This window comes from Pygocentrus nattereri, chromosome 9, assembly GCF_015220715.1.
Source record: "Pygocentrus nattereri isolate fPygNat1 chromosome 9, fPygNat1.pri, whole genome shotgun sequence".
Classification (NCBI taxonomy): Eukaryota; Metazoa; Chordata; class Actinopteri; order Characiformes; family Serrasalmidae; genus Pygocentrus; species Pygocentrus nattereri.
In genome coordinates, this window is record NC_051219.1 from 38,578,546 (window position 1) to 38,591,421 (window position 12,876).

A 12,876-nucleotide genomic window follows, 5' to 3' on the forward strand; every position below is an offset into this window, starting at 1 on the left:
AACAAGGCAAAATTACTTATAAAATCTGGTTACACTAATGTACATTAATGTTAAGTTATATAAAGAGATGTAAGTTTTTATTATTTTTTTTTCTTCTTCTGTAGCAACAATATTCAGTAAGGTAATAATTGTGAAAGTGGGCTCTGAACAGGTTCTGATGCCTAAATACAAACTACTCACCATCAGGTTTGGCAATAGCAACAGTCTCTGGTGCCTTTCCAGTGGCACTGCAGCTGATGGTAAAAGACTGAGGAGTTTTATTGCACATCCCAGACTCCAAACCTTCTCCAGAAATGTTCATCTCTCTCCTGGGGCTTTGATTTTTGGCCTTCTCTCCACCAGCAGCTGGTCTTTGCAGTACGTGGAAGTTAACATGACTGCGGGTCATGTTGTTCACAATGCCATTAAAACACACAGCATTCAACCGGTTTAAGCATTACAACTTTGAGCAAAATCTCACCTGCAGAATGAATCATCCTCAGCATATCTGACCATCAGAGAGTGAGGGCCTTCCACAGAAGGGGAAAAGTTCACTGTGTAGGTCCCATCTCCATTGTCCTTGAGATCCATCAGCTCAGACTTACCTTAAACATGAGAAAGTGGACAGGAATTAATGAATGTAAAGCACAAAATTCTTTAAAAAAACTGAAAAAAGCAATCCAAGAGAAGTAGGGGACCCACCTTGAGGACTTATCACAGTCACAGTCTCTGGTATATTGCCAGTTTTCTTGCTGTCAAACGTGAAATTCTGAGAACTTTGGGCACAAATCCGTGGTCCAGCTATTTCTGCACTGGTGGCTGAAACATCCTTCACTGTTACTTTAAATGGACTACCTGCAGAGCACATTAAATCAGTACAACACTGCATCTGAAATCTGCTAAAAAATCAAGCCAAACCCTCTCAGGCAAAATGGAAACTTTGGGCATTCAAAGCACCTGGAATGCTCTTCTCTCCATAGGTGATATTAATGTCATACTGGCCAGCTGCAGATGGAATGTATTCCATAGTGTAGCTGCCATCTTCATTGTCCTTGCATGACACCTTGGACTCAGATGGACCATCTATTGTTACTTCAAGATGGCCATTTCCAGCTCCTCTGCCAACAAACAAAATACTGACTAATGTATCATCTTTGGCTTCAGTTCTGTAATCTTTTCTATGAGACAAAGTACATAGTGGCTAACCTAGTGTTTATGTAACACTTGTTGGGATGTCCAGCAAGGCCTTGGAAAAGCCCTAGACCATCTGCAAGTACTTGGCTTGGATCACAGTTCCCTGCTGCATTCGCCAGGTCTCCTTTTACATTAGAGGCAAAAGCAGACAGACACAAAATTACCACCCTGAAAAAACATAATCAGATGAAACTTCAAAATGTGAAATTTATTTAATAAATAAATATATGCATAAATAACTCAGCAAAAAGGGGTCCTTGAGTGATGCCATACTACAACCACTTCTGGTTTCCTAGATCAATTTTCAGTGGGATATTTTTAAAGCTTCTGTATGATGTGAAGTCAAATTAATAAAGTTTGATGTATCTAAACACAGTTAAAGTTTCAGCATGTACCATTCATACCACAGTCCATACAGTCCACATGTGGAAACTAATCTGCAAAAACACACTGTCTTAAACTAATTGTGCTTGTGATGTCACACAAACCAACACATTTAAATATTGTTGCTGTCGGAAGAAAACCTTGTATCTCCTTTTTTGTTGTTTTTCAGTTTTTGACATAATTTGAAAATGCTTGTTGCCTTTATGTTATATGCAAATTTAATGAAGAACGGACCAAAAGAAACGACCAAAAGTGACTTGGAAAAAAGTCTGGTTCCACTGACTTTAAAGTTACCATTTTGGAGATACAAGGCCCTGACAACAGTGATATGCTTACTTATTCAGCCTAAAACAGGCCAGCTCAATTTACACTGTTCCAGTTATTAAAATTGATTCACTGACTTTTTTGAATGAGGCCCTTTACAGTGCAGCCACACAGAACAGAGATGAGACATTAAAGGCACAGTAACGACAGCTTATTTAATTGCAATCTCTGTATAACGTGAAGCCTGTGAATGGTCCTTAGCCCTGGACATATATTTCTAAGAAACTTTAATTGGTGTACAACCTTTACATTATTTGAAGGTTCTTTATTCTTTATGAAGGTTCTTTATGCTTAGAAGCCTTCGGTGCTTTATGCTTAGGCTTCTTTGGGAAACCAAAAGTGGTTCTTCTATAGCACCACTCTAAACAACTCTTTAGGTATCGTTGTTTTTTTAATAAATGTGTTATCTTACCTTGCCCTGTTAGTTTAACATGGCTTTTATAGACAGCTGGTTCCACCACAATTCCTGCAGGGAAGATTGGCACCACTTGGCCTCCGTATTTCAGAAGAAGTGTGTAGACACCAGCAGTGAGGGGAACGTAAACGACTGTGTAGCTGCCGTCTTTATTCTCCTGCACTTCAGTCTTAGCTATGGCTCCTGAGTCAGAGACAGCCTCCACAGAGAGGTCACCTGACCCTGCCAGAGCACAGTCTATGTTCACCATACAAGGTTCCCCCACCTTCCCTTTGGTCAAACCAGGGCCTGACACTGTTACTTTAGAAGGGTCTAAGGGAAGATGCACCACAGGGAGAAATGGGGAACCAGGGATTTGTGAATTGTCAAAGAAGATTCTGATTGTGTGTTCCCCATGCTCAGCAGGCAGATAGAACACAGCACAGGTGCCGTCCTCATTGTCCATACACTGCAGAGTAACCTGACATGGTCCCTCCATTGTGACGGTGAGTCTTCCACTGCCTGCTTCTCTTGTGTCGATGGTAAATTCTGCCCGCTGCCCCAGCAGGCCACCCCTTAAACCTGGCCCATAAGCCTTCACCTGTGGGAAAAATCAATGTTATGTCCATGTTTGTAGCAGAGTTTGAGTGTTGCCAAACTTACAAAATTGTAATGCAAGTAAACATATTTAGTCATTTACTGATCCATTCTTCATGAGACGCCCATGTAAAGGGAAACTGGTGTTTCCAAGTTATGTTAAAAATTACAAGGTTTTTTTCTGAAAGCAATGATATGAAAAATATTAGAATTAGCTGATGTGTTAAAATCTTTGCAGGTGTTTTGTCTTTTGTCTTATTTTGAAATCCACTGATATTTCAAAATTTCTGCATAATTCAGGGCTATCCAATCCTATCCGCAAAGGGCCGGTGTGGGTGCAGGTTTTTGTTCCAAATAAGAAAAGCAAACCTGATTCCACTCGTTTAATCAGCAAGTCTCAGTCTTTAAAAAAAAACTGATCATGTGTGCTCTGCTTTGCTGCAATGGAAACCTGCAGCCACACCAGCTCTTTGTGGATAAGACTGGAAGCCCCTGACATAATTCAGTGAAATGTGAACAAATGAATTCCGAGTGGTTTGATGTGAAATGGTGCAGAATAGAGAAACTTACTGACTTGGATAACTTTAAAGTGGTGGTGTTCCAATACGTACAAAGCAAATATAGCCATTTAAAAAAAACACATTAAAAAAGGAACCCTACATGTAAAACTAGTTTTATGTCTAATGATGATGATGATGATGATAAAGTAGTGATAAATTTAAAAAATAAGAAAAAACTTGTGACTTTTTTTACCTTACAACACCTTTGCAATCAGTGGGGTGAAAAATTGTGTTTTAGGTTCAAACCTGATCTCAAAACTATCGTAAAACAGTGTTTCAGCCAATAGGCAGCATATTTGAAACATTTTGTTAGGGACCGTATAAATGCATTAAATGCATTGTAAACAACTCTCACTTTCTCAAAAACTGCATTTAACAACAGTGAATGACTTTGTTTACATCTTAAGGATTTAATTATACAGAAATTTAGAAATATTTGTGGAATTCCTCTTTAACAGTAAAGCAAGCAAGCTTTAAATTTCAAATCTGACTGTAAGAAATTTTACATTTCAAAAAATCACAAGTGTCTTTGCACTGGCATTGTACTTCAGTAGAATTCCAGTAGAACTGACCTTTGTGGCATTAGTAGGGAAGTCTAAGGGGCTGACTACGTCAATATCCAGTCTGCTCCCCTTTCCAGCCTTCATGTTTACTTCAGTGACCTGATCAGTGTCCATCTCCTCATCTGCACATAATAGCCAAACACATACAACATCTCAGTAACATGGAGGCTATGCTGATGATCTATATTATATACTATTTGACTCAAACTCACCAAAGTAGTTTATCTCTGATCCAGGACTCCAGCTTCCAGTACATGGTTCAATTTTAATTTTGTGAGGCATTACCTGAAACAGTCATTAATTACTTCTACATGAACTTCAAACCAAAGCTTTCGCACACTGCTGCTATGCTTGATATCATCACAACAGTTTATTCCCATAGTGTGATATCAGTTACCCTGGAATTTTATAGCAGCAATATTCTGTTACAAATGAATCTAACAAATAATGTTTCCCCTACCCACTCAAATATGATTGCTACAGTATGTCATCAATGGACAGCTTTAATACCTCCTTGTGTAATGAAATGCGTTTTTAATATGGCGAGGGATCAAAATGATTAGAAAACAGAACTAAGCCCACACAGAAATCAGAGATTCTTTGGCATTTCTCAGTATATTAACTGAAACAAAGAAAATATGATTTTACTTTGTTCCTTCATACTATAAACTGTAATAAGGGGTGTTCATGAAACCTTTTTGCTCATTCTGAATTCTTCTTCGTCTTTCGGCTGCTCCCTTTAGGGGTCGCCACAGCGGATCATCTGCCTCCATCTTGCCCTATCCATTGCCTCCTCTACTTTGCTCATTCTGAATGATCACTGCTATTTTTATCATTTTATTGCATTGCAATTTTTTTTTACCTTTCTTGTCTCCTCTGCTCAATAAAGTACAGTAACACAATTAAACTTGATATCAGACCTGTTTCACCATAACCTTGCATATATACACACTTTTAAGCCAAAACATCATGACCACCCACAGAAAGCAAATAGCTTTCATTACCTTGTAACAACACCACATGTAAAGGTCTGAGATATATTGGATGGTAAGCAAACAGTCAGTACTCATAAGCAATGTTTTTGATGTGAGAGAAATGAGCAGCTGTGAAGACCTGTGAAGACTTTGACTATGGCCAAATTGATATGGTCAGATGACTGAGTCATCTCCAAAATGGAAAGGCTTGTGGGGTCAACAGTGGTGAGTACCTATAGACACCGGTCTGAAGAGGGACAAACCACAACCTGGCGACAGGGTGTTGCGTGCCCAAGGCTCGCTGATGCGTGAGGGCAATGAAGAATATCCTGTCTGGTCTGAAAAGACAGAAGGGCTACTGTGGCACAAATCACTGAAAATCTTAATGCGGGTTAAGGGAGGAATGTGTCACAACACAGAATGTATAGCACCCTGCTGTATATGGGGCTACATAGCTGCAGGCTGGTCAGAGTGCCCATGTTAACCTTTGTCCGCCACTGAATTGCCTGAATTGAGTATTGCACACTGCTACACTGCACACATTGTACGAGATTGGTTTAAGGAACATGACAGAGAGCTCAAGGTGTTGCCCTGGCCACTAAATGCTCCAGATCTTAATCCAATTAAGCATCTGCGGGATGTGCTGGAACAAGAAGTCCAATCCATGATGGTTCCACCTCACAACTTACAGGACTTAAGGGATCTGGTGCTAATACTTCAGTGCCAGACACCACAGGGCACCTTTGGAGGTTTTGTAGTGTCTATGCCTTGACAGGTTGGAACTGTTTTGGTGGCACGCAAAGGACCAACAGCATGTTAGGCATTAGATCATAAAGTTTTGGCTCATCTGTGTCTTTTCGATTATTATTACTTGCACATATATATTATTATTCTCACTGCAAAAGGACTGCCAGGAACAGATACTCCTCCCCAAGACACAACGATGGAGTGTTTGCAGATAGTAGTGGGAGTATAGGAGCAGTTATAAATGCCAGCCTCTTCACAAATCACATCCACTTTTATACAGCTTCCTTCCAGCGTCTATGAGAAAAAATACATAGATCTGTACATCAAACCATCATACAGTATGAACAATATTTAAAACTGCTGACTAATGTGACCTTCAACACTTTCATTTCAATAAAACTTCAACAACATCTTTTTTTAAGGAGCACTATTAGAAGACATAGTTTATACCTGTATAAAGATTTTGAGCACTCCTTCACCAGCTTGAGTGGCATCAACAGTGAATTCTGCCTGACAGTTCATCAAAACTCCAGCTGGAGAAACTCCTGCACCATATACTTTAACCTTGTTTAGAAAAAAAAATATGTCAAGGATACACCCAACACATCATATTTAAGATACTAATTTCATATATACATTGTTACCTTGTCTGGGCTGAAGCTTTTTTTCTTAGGTGCTATACAAGCCATGAAAGGACTGTCCTCTATTTCCTCATCATCACACATCACATGTACAGCATATTCCCCTGCTTCAGTGGGCCAGAATCTCACAAAGCATGAGCCGTCGTTTTTATCATCACACTCAATTTTGGCCTGAGACGGGCCCTCAATGGCAAAACCTAGAGAGAGTTTGTCCAGAAAGAGTAAAATTTACCTAAATGCTATATTTGCCACAATAATAGTCAACATAACATTGTGGCATATACTGGTGCACTAATCAAGACAAACTCTTTGTATTTGTAATATACTTGGCAAAATAAAGCTGACTCCAATTCTGAAATGGTCTCACCTAGCATACCAGCTACAACACCACTGGCCTCTACAAGGAATGAAGCAGGCATCCCCACAGTTCCTCCTTCCAGTCCAGGACCCCAGGCTCTAATCTTCTGCTGACCAGCTTTGGGCCCAACATGGACCTTAAAAGGGCTGCCATAAATGAATAAATGGCTTACTGGTTGTCAGTTTGTACTAATGGCACAAAAAGCATCATAGTGAGAGTTCTTAAATCTATATACACCGTTTCTACACTTATTGTCCATTTTATCAGCTCCACTTACTATACAGATGCACTTTGTAGTTCTACAATTACAGACTGTAGTCCATCTGTTTCTCTGATACTTTGTTAGCCAACTTTTACCCTGTACTTCAGTGATCAGGACCCCCATGGACCCTCACAGAGCAGGTACTATTTGGGTGGTGGATCATTCTCAGCACTGCGGTAACACTGACGTGGTGGTGGTGTGATAGTGTGTTACACTGGTCTGTGTGGATCAGACACAGCAGTGCTGCTGGAGTTTTTAAACACTGTGTCCAGTCACTGTCCACTCTATTAGACGCTCATACCCTGTCAGTCCACCTTGTAGATGTAAAGTCAGAGATGATAGCTCATCTGCTGCTGCACAGTTTGTGTTGCTCATCCTCTAGTCTTTCATCAGTGGTCACAAGACGCTGCCCACAGGACACTCCTGGGAGGATATTTTTGGTTGGTGGACTATTCTCAGTCCAGCAGTGACACTAAGGTGTTTAAGGTGTCACAGAACTGCTGTGTCGGATCCATTCAGACCAGCGCAACACACATTAACACACCACCACCACATCAGTGTTACTGCAGTACTGAGAATGATCCACCATCCAAATAGTACCTGTTCCGTGAGGGTCCTGACCAGGGTAAAAGGGGGCTAACAAGGTCCATGATGATGACTACATCTGTAGATGATTTCACAAGTTATAATTTTATGGAATAAAAGTCAGCCGTAATAAAACCTACAGAATCATTTATCATTTAAAAGCTTTGTTCTCAAACACTTCAAATACTGAATCTACAAAACAATGTAACATTTCAGTCTACTTGTATGTCTAAGTTCTTCCTGAACAACAATAGTGTGAGTGATTACAAACTTTTAAAAGACAGTGTTCATTTAAATAGAGTTCACAAAGAAGTCCAGAGAATCGCTCAAGACTATTGGCAGTAATAAACCAAATGCTTACATCACCTAGTATAGCAAACTACAACTTCTGGTCATGACTTACAAACATGACATACTTTACAAAACTATGGTTCCATGTTTCCTCCACACTTAAAACTAATCTGTACATTTGTAGTTTTAGTCATACGACTGTGGTTATAGTCTTGTACCTCATGTCACTGTCTTGTCATTACAGCATGTTTCATCCTCCAGTGAGTGACTGCAGCAGAAGATGAATGAAAACTGACCTTTTTGGGATGTGCTTATTAGCCCAGGTAATGTCCACAGTGTAGTCCCCTTCATCACCGGGCATGTATTCAAAGCCGTAAATGCCTTCCAGTACCTCCCTCTGCTTCACCGCTACTTCATTACCAGCTGTCAGAGAGAGAGAAAGACATCATCCATCTAGGACAGAGGAGCAGAGAGGCAGAGATGAGGCCCTGGCTGTCTTTGTAATGATCCCACCTGCGCCCCTTGCAAACAATGTAGCTATATCTGGTGTCTGAGACAATGTACATATGTTGGTTACTGCTTTTAGTATAGGTGAAAATGTTAGTTTGAGCAATGGTAGTCAGTGGAGACAAAATAGCAGATGCGGAGAATGGCTATTGTTGACTCACTGGGCTCGCGAATGTGAACTGCCAGGTTTCCAGGTCCAGCCTTGTGGGTGTCAACCTTAAAGTCAGCCAACTGACCCACTCTAAGGCCTCTGGCCTGCAGCCCTCGTCCAGTGGCACGACAGGCTTTAGGTTTAGGCACTGAAATAAAGGGAGTAGAGTAACAAATATGACAAAAGAAGCTAAACTAGGGTTTAAAGATAACAAGAATGGAGACATAATAGGAAAAACTTCTCCTAAAATACAGTCTTGTTTTTTAACCATAATTAGGTGTATAAAAAAGGAATCAATCCATGTCAAGGGTTGGTGAGTTTGATCCCTGAGGATGGCACAGCCATCTGTGGCTGGGAGGGCATAACAGGGCTCACTTTTTGTGGGTGGGTAGGACGACCCTCTCCCCACATCACAATGCTAGCCAGTGTGGGTGTGTCATAGCCGATGTAAAAGCATTGGCAGTTAGTGTTCTCCTCCAAGCGTGTTGAGCTGTCTAATGGCAGTTTAAAAAGCTGTGCTGGTGCTTCACATGTCTTGGAGGATGCATGTGCTAACCCTCCCAGATTGGTGGCATAATATGATAGTTGGAGACATAACCAGAGGAAGGAACTGGCAATGTCTAAATTGGGGAGAAAACTGGGTAAAAAAGCTTGGCATATTTTTTTATTGTGTATGCTCAGCGTATCTTTTAAACCTGAATTGTGCAGTAATCAAAGCAAGTTGCGGCAACATGTGAAATCTCACTGAGTGGTTTTATAAAGAATCATAATTGAATCAAATAGCTATCCAAGCAGAGATTTACAGCCATGCAAAACAGTGATAACAAAATGAAAGAAGCCTAACCGATCTTTGGTTTGAGTGGAGCTCCAGGTTTTAGCTTGGCCTTGGGGAAAAGGGACAGGTAAGTCATGACTGACCGTTCATCCACACCAGGGTCAAGGATTTCCTCTGGAGCAATGAGCTATATATACAAATAATAAAAGCAAAACATTACAAGGATGGTCTAAGTGTGTTAAGCATATGTCATTAAAATGAGGCATTTAGTAATACAATGGTGCGTTGTGAGTAAATATACCTGCGGTACTCCTAGCCAGTCATCTGCCTGCTGCATGGCCTCCCTGGTGTTAGTAACTCTCTGGACTGCATTCCAGCTCTCCCAGTCTGGACACAAGCCTACACATATGCAAACAATCACTCAGGGGGAGTACGAAATGGCAAAACAACTTCACTACACTTATCTCCATCACAAAGTTAAGCTGTTCCAACATAATCAAAAGAGAAAATATTTGGATGCTCAATTGTTGACTGAAATTCAAATATTACATTCTCTCAACTTGCATGTTGCAAAACTGGGGATGGGACACAGGGAGTGACTGTGCACTTATTTTTAAGCTCTTCCTAGAGGGTCCCTTAAAATATTTACACTCACAACTCACATACTTTTTCTTCTTACATTACATTATTATTTTTGTGCCATTTCTGAACTTTTTCACATGTTGCAGTATGACAATTACAACAACATAGAGGAATCTTTTTCTGGAAAGGCGTTCATCATTAAACCTAAAATGAAGAGTGTAAATAACATAGGGCCTCACACACCAAGTGTTCTTACGCAGATGTTTCTTCTTAAAACCCACTCACACAGTTTTCACAAAGATTCTGACATTCACCAATGTTTTTGTATTTGGGATTTGTTGGTAATAACAGAATCTACACACACTCAAGAGCACAAAGGTGCGAACCGTTCTGCAGTTTAAGAACATGTCATGAATCTGATATAGACTTTTTCTTAGGACCTTTGTCAAGAACAAATTTAACAAAAAACATGGACATTGGTGAATAAGGCCTATTACCATGAGAAAGAACTGCTGAAGGCTTTTTGCTGATTTTTCATAAACACTGCTAGGGACAACCTAAAAGTGCATGGCATATAAATTCTCGAGTTGTTTAGAGGAGGCCTGGCAGCAAACAGTCTTCATGGGAGAACTCTGCATTTAAACTTCACTTAAAAGGTGACTTTGGTACTTTTTTGTGTTAATTTAAAACAGAAGTGCAGAATGTTGCCTTTATTAAAACTGGCACAACTTTACTTTTTATAGAGCTTGTTATTTTGTATTATTGCCATGAGCTTTAGATCATATCTTAATATTATCTTTTTGAATGCTCCAAATGTACCTGGTGCAAGACCATCTACAAGAGCTCCCAATGCTTTGCCGTCCTGCCAGTCCTGGCTGAAGTTGGTGATGGGCAGCTCAGGCACTTTACTCTGGATCCATCCGAGCAGCTTCATTTCCGGGGTGAGTTTTGTGACTGTATCACTGGCCTCATCCTCCCACACAGGAATAGAGATGGAGTAGTGCAGGATGAGAGTCCAGACCAGCCCCAGGATGAGCTTCAGATTTCCATCCACTATAGCCTTACTGTCTGTGGAACATAGTGCACAACATTCTGGCATCAGTCAATTTGTGACTAAAGACTCTTTCATGTACTAATACAAAGCATAAAACACCCCTTTGTCTTTGTGGTTTTATTACCAAGATTTATTTGGTCTGAGGCGGTCATCAGACCAGGGGATTTTATTGATTTATTAAGCTCATTCTTAAGAACAGATAAGGTAATCCAGTTAGCACTTTCTAAACATTTAAAAACATCTGCGACCAAGATAAAATCTTGACATTTCATGCAGCCAAGTATAACTGATGTGAGCGTAAGGGCAGAACTGCTTACGTTACCAGAAATTGTCTTGAGAAATAGACAGCCGATGATGCAATCTGTAGAGTTATTGTTTTCCCAAAGCAATGAAATATGAAGCCTGTTTGAAAAACCTTTAAACACCGAGTGTGTGACCATTCTCTATGTTACACATCTTTTTAAATTCTATTAAATTAATTACAGTATCAAGTTATACCCTTTTTTTCTTCTCATCCTACAGACCAGACAACATACCAGGGATAATGATCCTGATATTAAGAAAGGACTATTTGCATGTTCCAAAGGGCACTTTATATGTTACAATTCATGATTACTAGACATGATTTCAAGAACCTAACAAGCCAGGAAACTAACTTTGTTCAATAAAATAAAAGCATAAAGAAGACAAAGATATGTAAAGTGTAACTCACCTATAGACACTAACTTGATCTTTTCACGGTCCAAAAATTCCAGAGCTACTGAAACGTTGTCCAGCTTAAGTTGCCTAAGTGTGGGTCGTGCATGAAACTTTCTGAACATCCTCTTGTGGCTCAGAACCTCTAGTAAGGAGATGAGGTTCAGGCCATCACTCAGGTCAAAGCGGAGGTCATTTATCTGTTTATCAACACATCTCAGGTGCTCATTGCACCAGCGTGTGAAGGTGTTCTTCTGTATCTTCTTCCATGGTGCATCATCTGATAGGTTAATCTGAGCTGCAGTCACACTGTTGACAAAGTCACTCATCTCTGCCTGCCAAATCACATAGGTGTGATGTCCTCCTATCAAAGAGCATTTATACCAGTGCCTAGGTGCAATCTTCAAATCTGCTGGAGGGAGCCCTCCCTCTTCTTCTACTCCAACCAATGGCCATTATCCTTCATAGCCTTTGAGGTTACATCTCACTGAGAGGACTGATTCTTTAAAACTTGAAATTTCATCATTGTGCAGCCCCCCGCCCCCCCGTCACAGGGTGAAATAACAAAAACAGTGAGTGCAGTTACCTCAGTGTGTAGAGAATGTATTTACTGTGATGAAGAGGTCAGCAATAAGATCCGTGTCCTGGGGGAGTGAAACCCCACCTGTGGTCCGGTCACCCTCTTCCAACGCCTGACATCATCGCTGCTTCTAACCCCCATCGCTGGTGACATTAGACTTCATTTATTCTGGCATAAACGCAGTGTGTTATTACATGAGGCCTATTGATGGGCCCATGTCCTCATGTTTCCAGCATGGGGTAGAATAGGTATGACTCATTTGGGTGGACTCTTATAACACAGAAGCATGCACTTCTTCATGAGAAGTACTTGGAGTGAGGCTGTTGTGTTTTACTGGTGTCAGTGCCAATAGACTTCAATTTCTCTTTTGAACAAGACCATGACAAAATAAACAGCTTCTTAGATTCTTCTGGTGTATATACCACACCATATCATACTCATCCTTAAACACTGCATAGGCTGTGTTTCTCACATGCATATTAAGCCCAAACCTAGATTAAAAAGGACAGTGAATGATGACTCACCATTTTCTAAGCTGGCTTTGCAATTTAGTCCAAAACTAAGCTTAATCAACAGGCAGAAAAGTTGCATTACATAGGGCAAAGATCTTTAAATCTAGACACAGAGTTCAGACAGTACTGGTTTTTGCAGTCACTGGTAGGTATGATTATGATACTA

The 12,876-nt window shown here is 40.4% G+C and overlaps 1 protein-coding gene across 1 annotated transcript in view; it reads right to left on the reverse strand.

The window, feature by feature from the left end:
• The window catches only part of flnb (filamin B, beta (actin binding protein 278)), a 29,112-nt gene extending 17,149 nt beyond the window's left edge, over positions 1 to 11,963 (reverse strand). Inside the window, exons 1-18 of the mRNA XM_017712689.2 lie at positions 11,635 to 11,963; positions 10,688 to 10,936; positions 9,588 to 9,685; positions 9,356 to 9,473; positions 8,522 to 8,659; positions 8,150 to 8,276; positions 6,725 to 6,861; positions 6,361 to 6,554; positions 6,167 to 6,280; positions 5,867 to 6,010; positions 4,208 to 4,280; positions 4,005 to 4,117; positions 2,294 to 2,876; positions 1,186 to 1,297; positions 937 to 1,097; positions 682 to 834; positions 461 to 584; positions 181 to 377 (exon numbers count right to left, since the gene is read on the reverse strand). Of these exons, the coding sequence (XP_017568178.2) occupies positions 181 to 377; positions 461 to 584; positions 682 to 834; positions 937 to 1,097; positions 1,186 to 1,297; positions 2,294 to 2,876; positions 4,005 to 4,117; positions 4,208 to 4,280; positions 5,867 to 6,010; positions 6,167 to 6,280; positions 6,361 to 6,554; positions 6,725 to 6,861; positions 8,150 to 8,276; positions 8,522 to 8,659; positions 9,356 to 9,473; positions 9,588 to 9,685; positions 10,688 to 10,936; positions 11,635 to 11,947 (3,148 nt within the window). The 5' untranslated portion in view covers positions 11,948 to 11,963. The remainder of the gene's footprint in view (positions 1 to 180; positions 378 to 460; positions 585 to 681; positions 835 to 936; positions 1,098 to 1,185; positions 1,298 to 2,293; positions 2,877 to 4,004; positions 4,118 to 4,207; positions 4,281 to 5,866; positions 6,011 to 6,166; positions 6,281 to 6,360; positions 6,555 to 6,724; positions 6,862 to 8,149; positions 8,277 to 8,521; positions 8,660 to 9,355; positions 9,474 to 9,587; positions 9,686 to 10,687; positions 10,937 to 11,634) is intronic.
• Between the last annotated feature and the right edge of the window lie 913 nt (positions 11,964 to 12,876).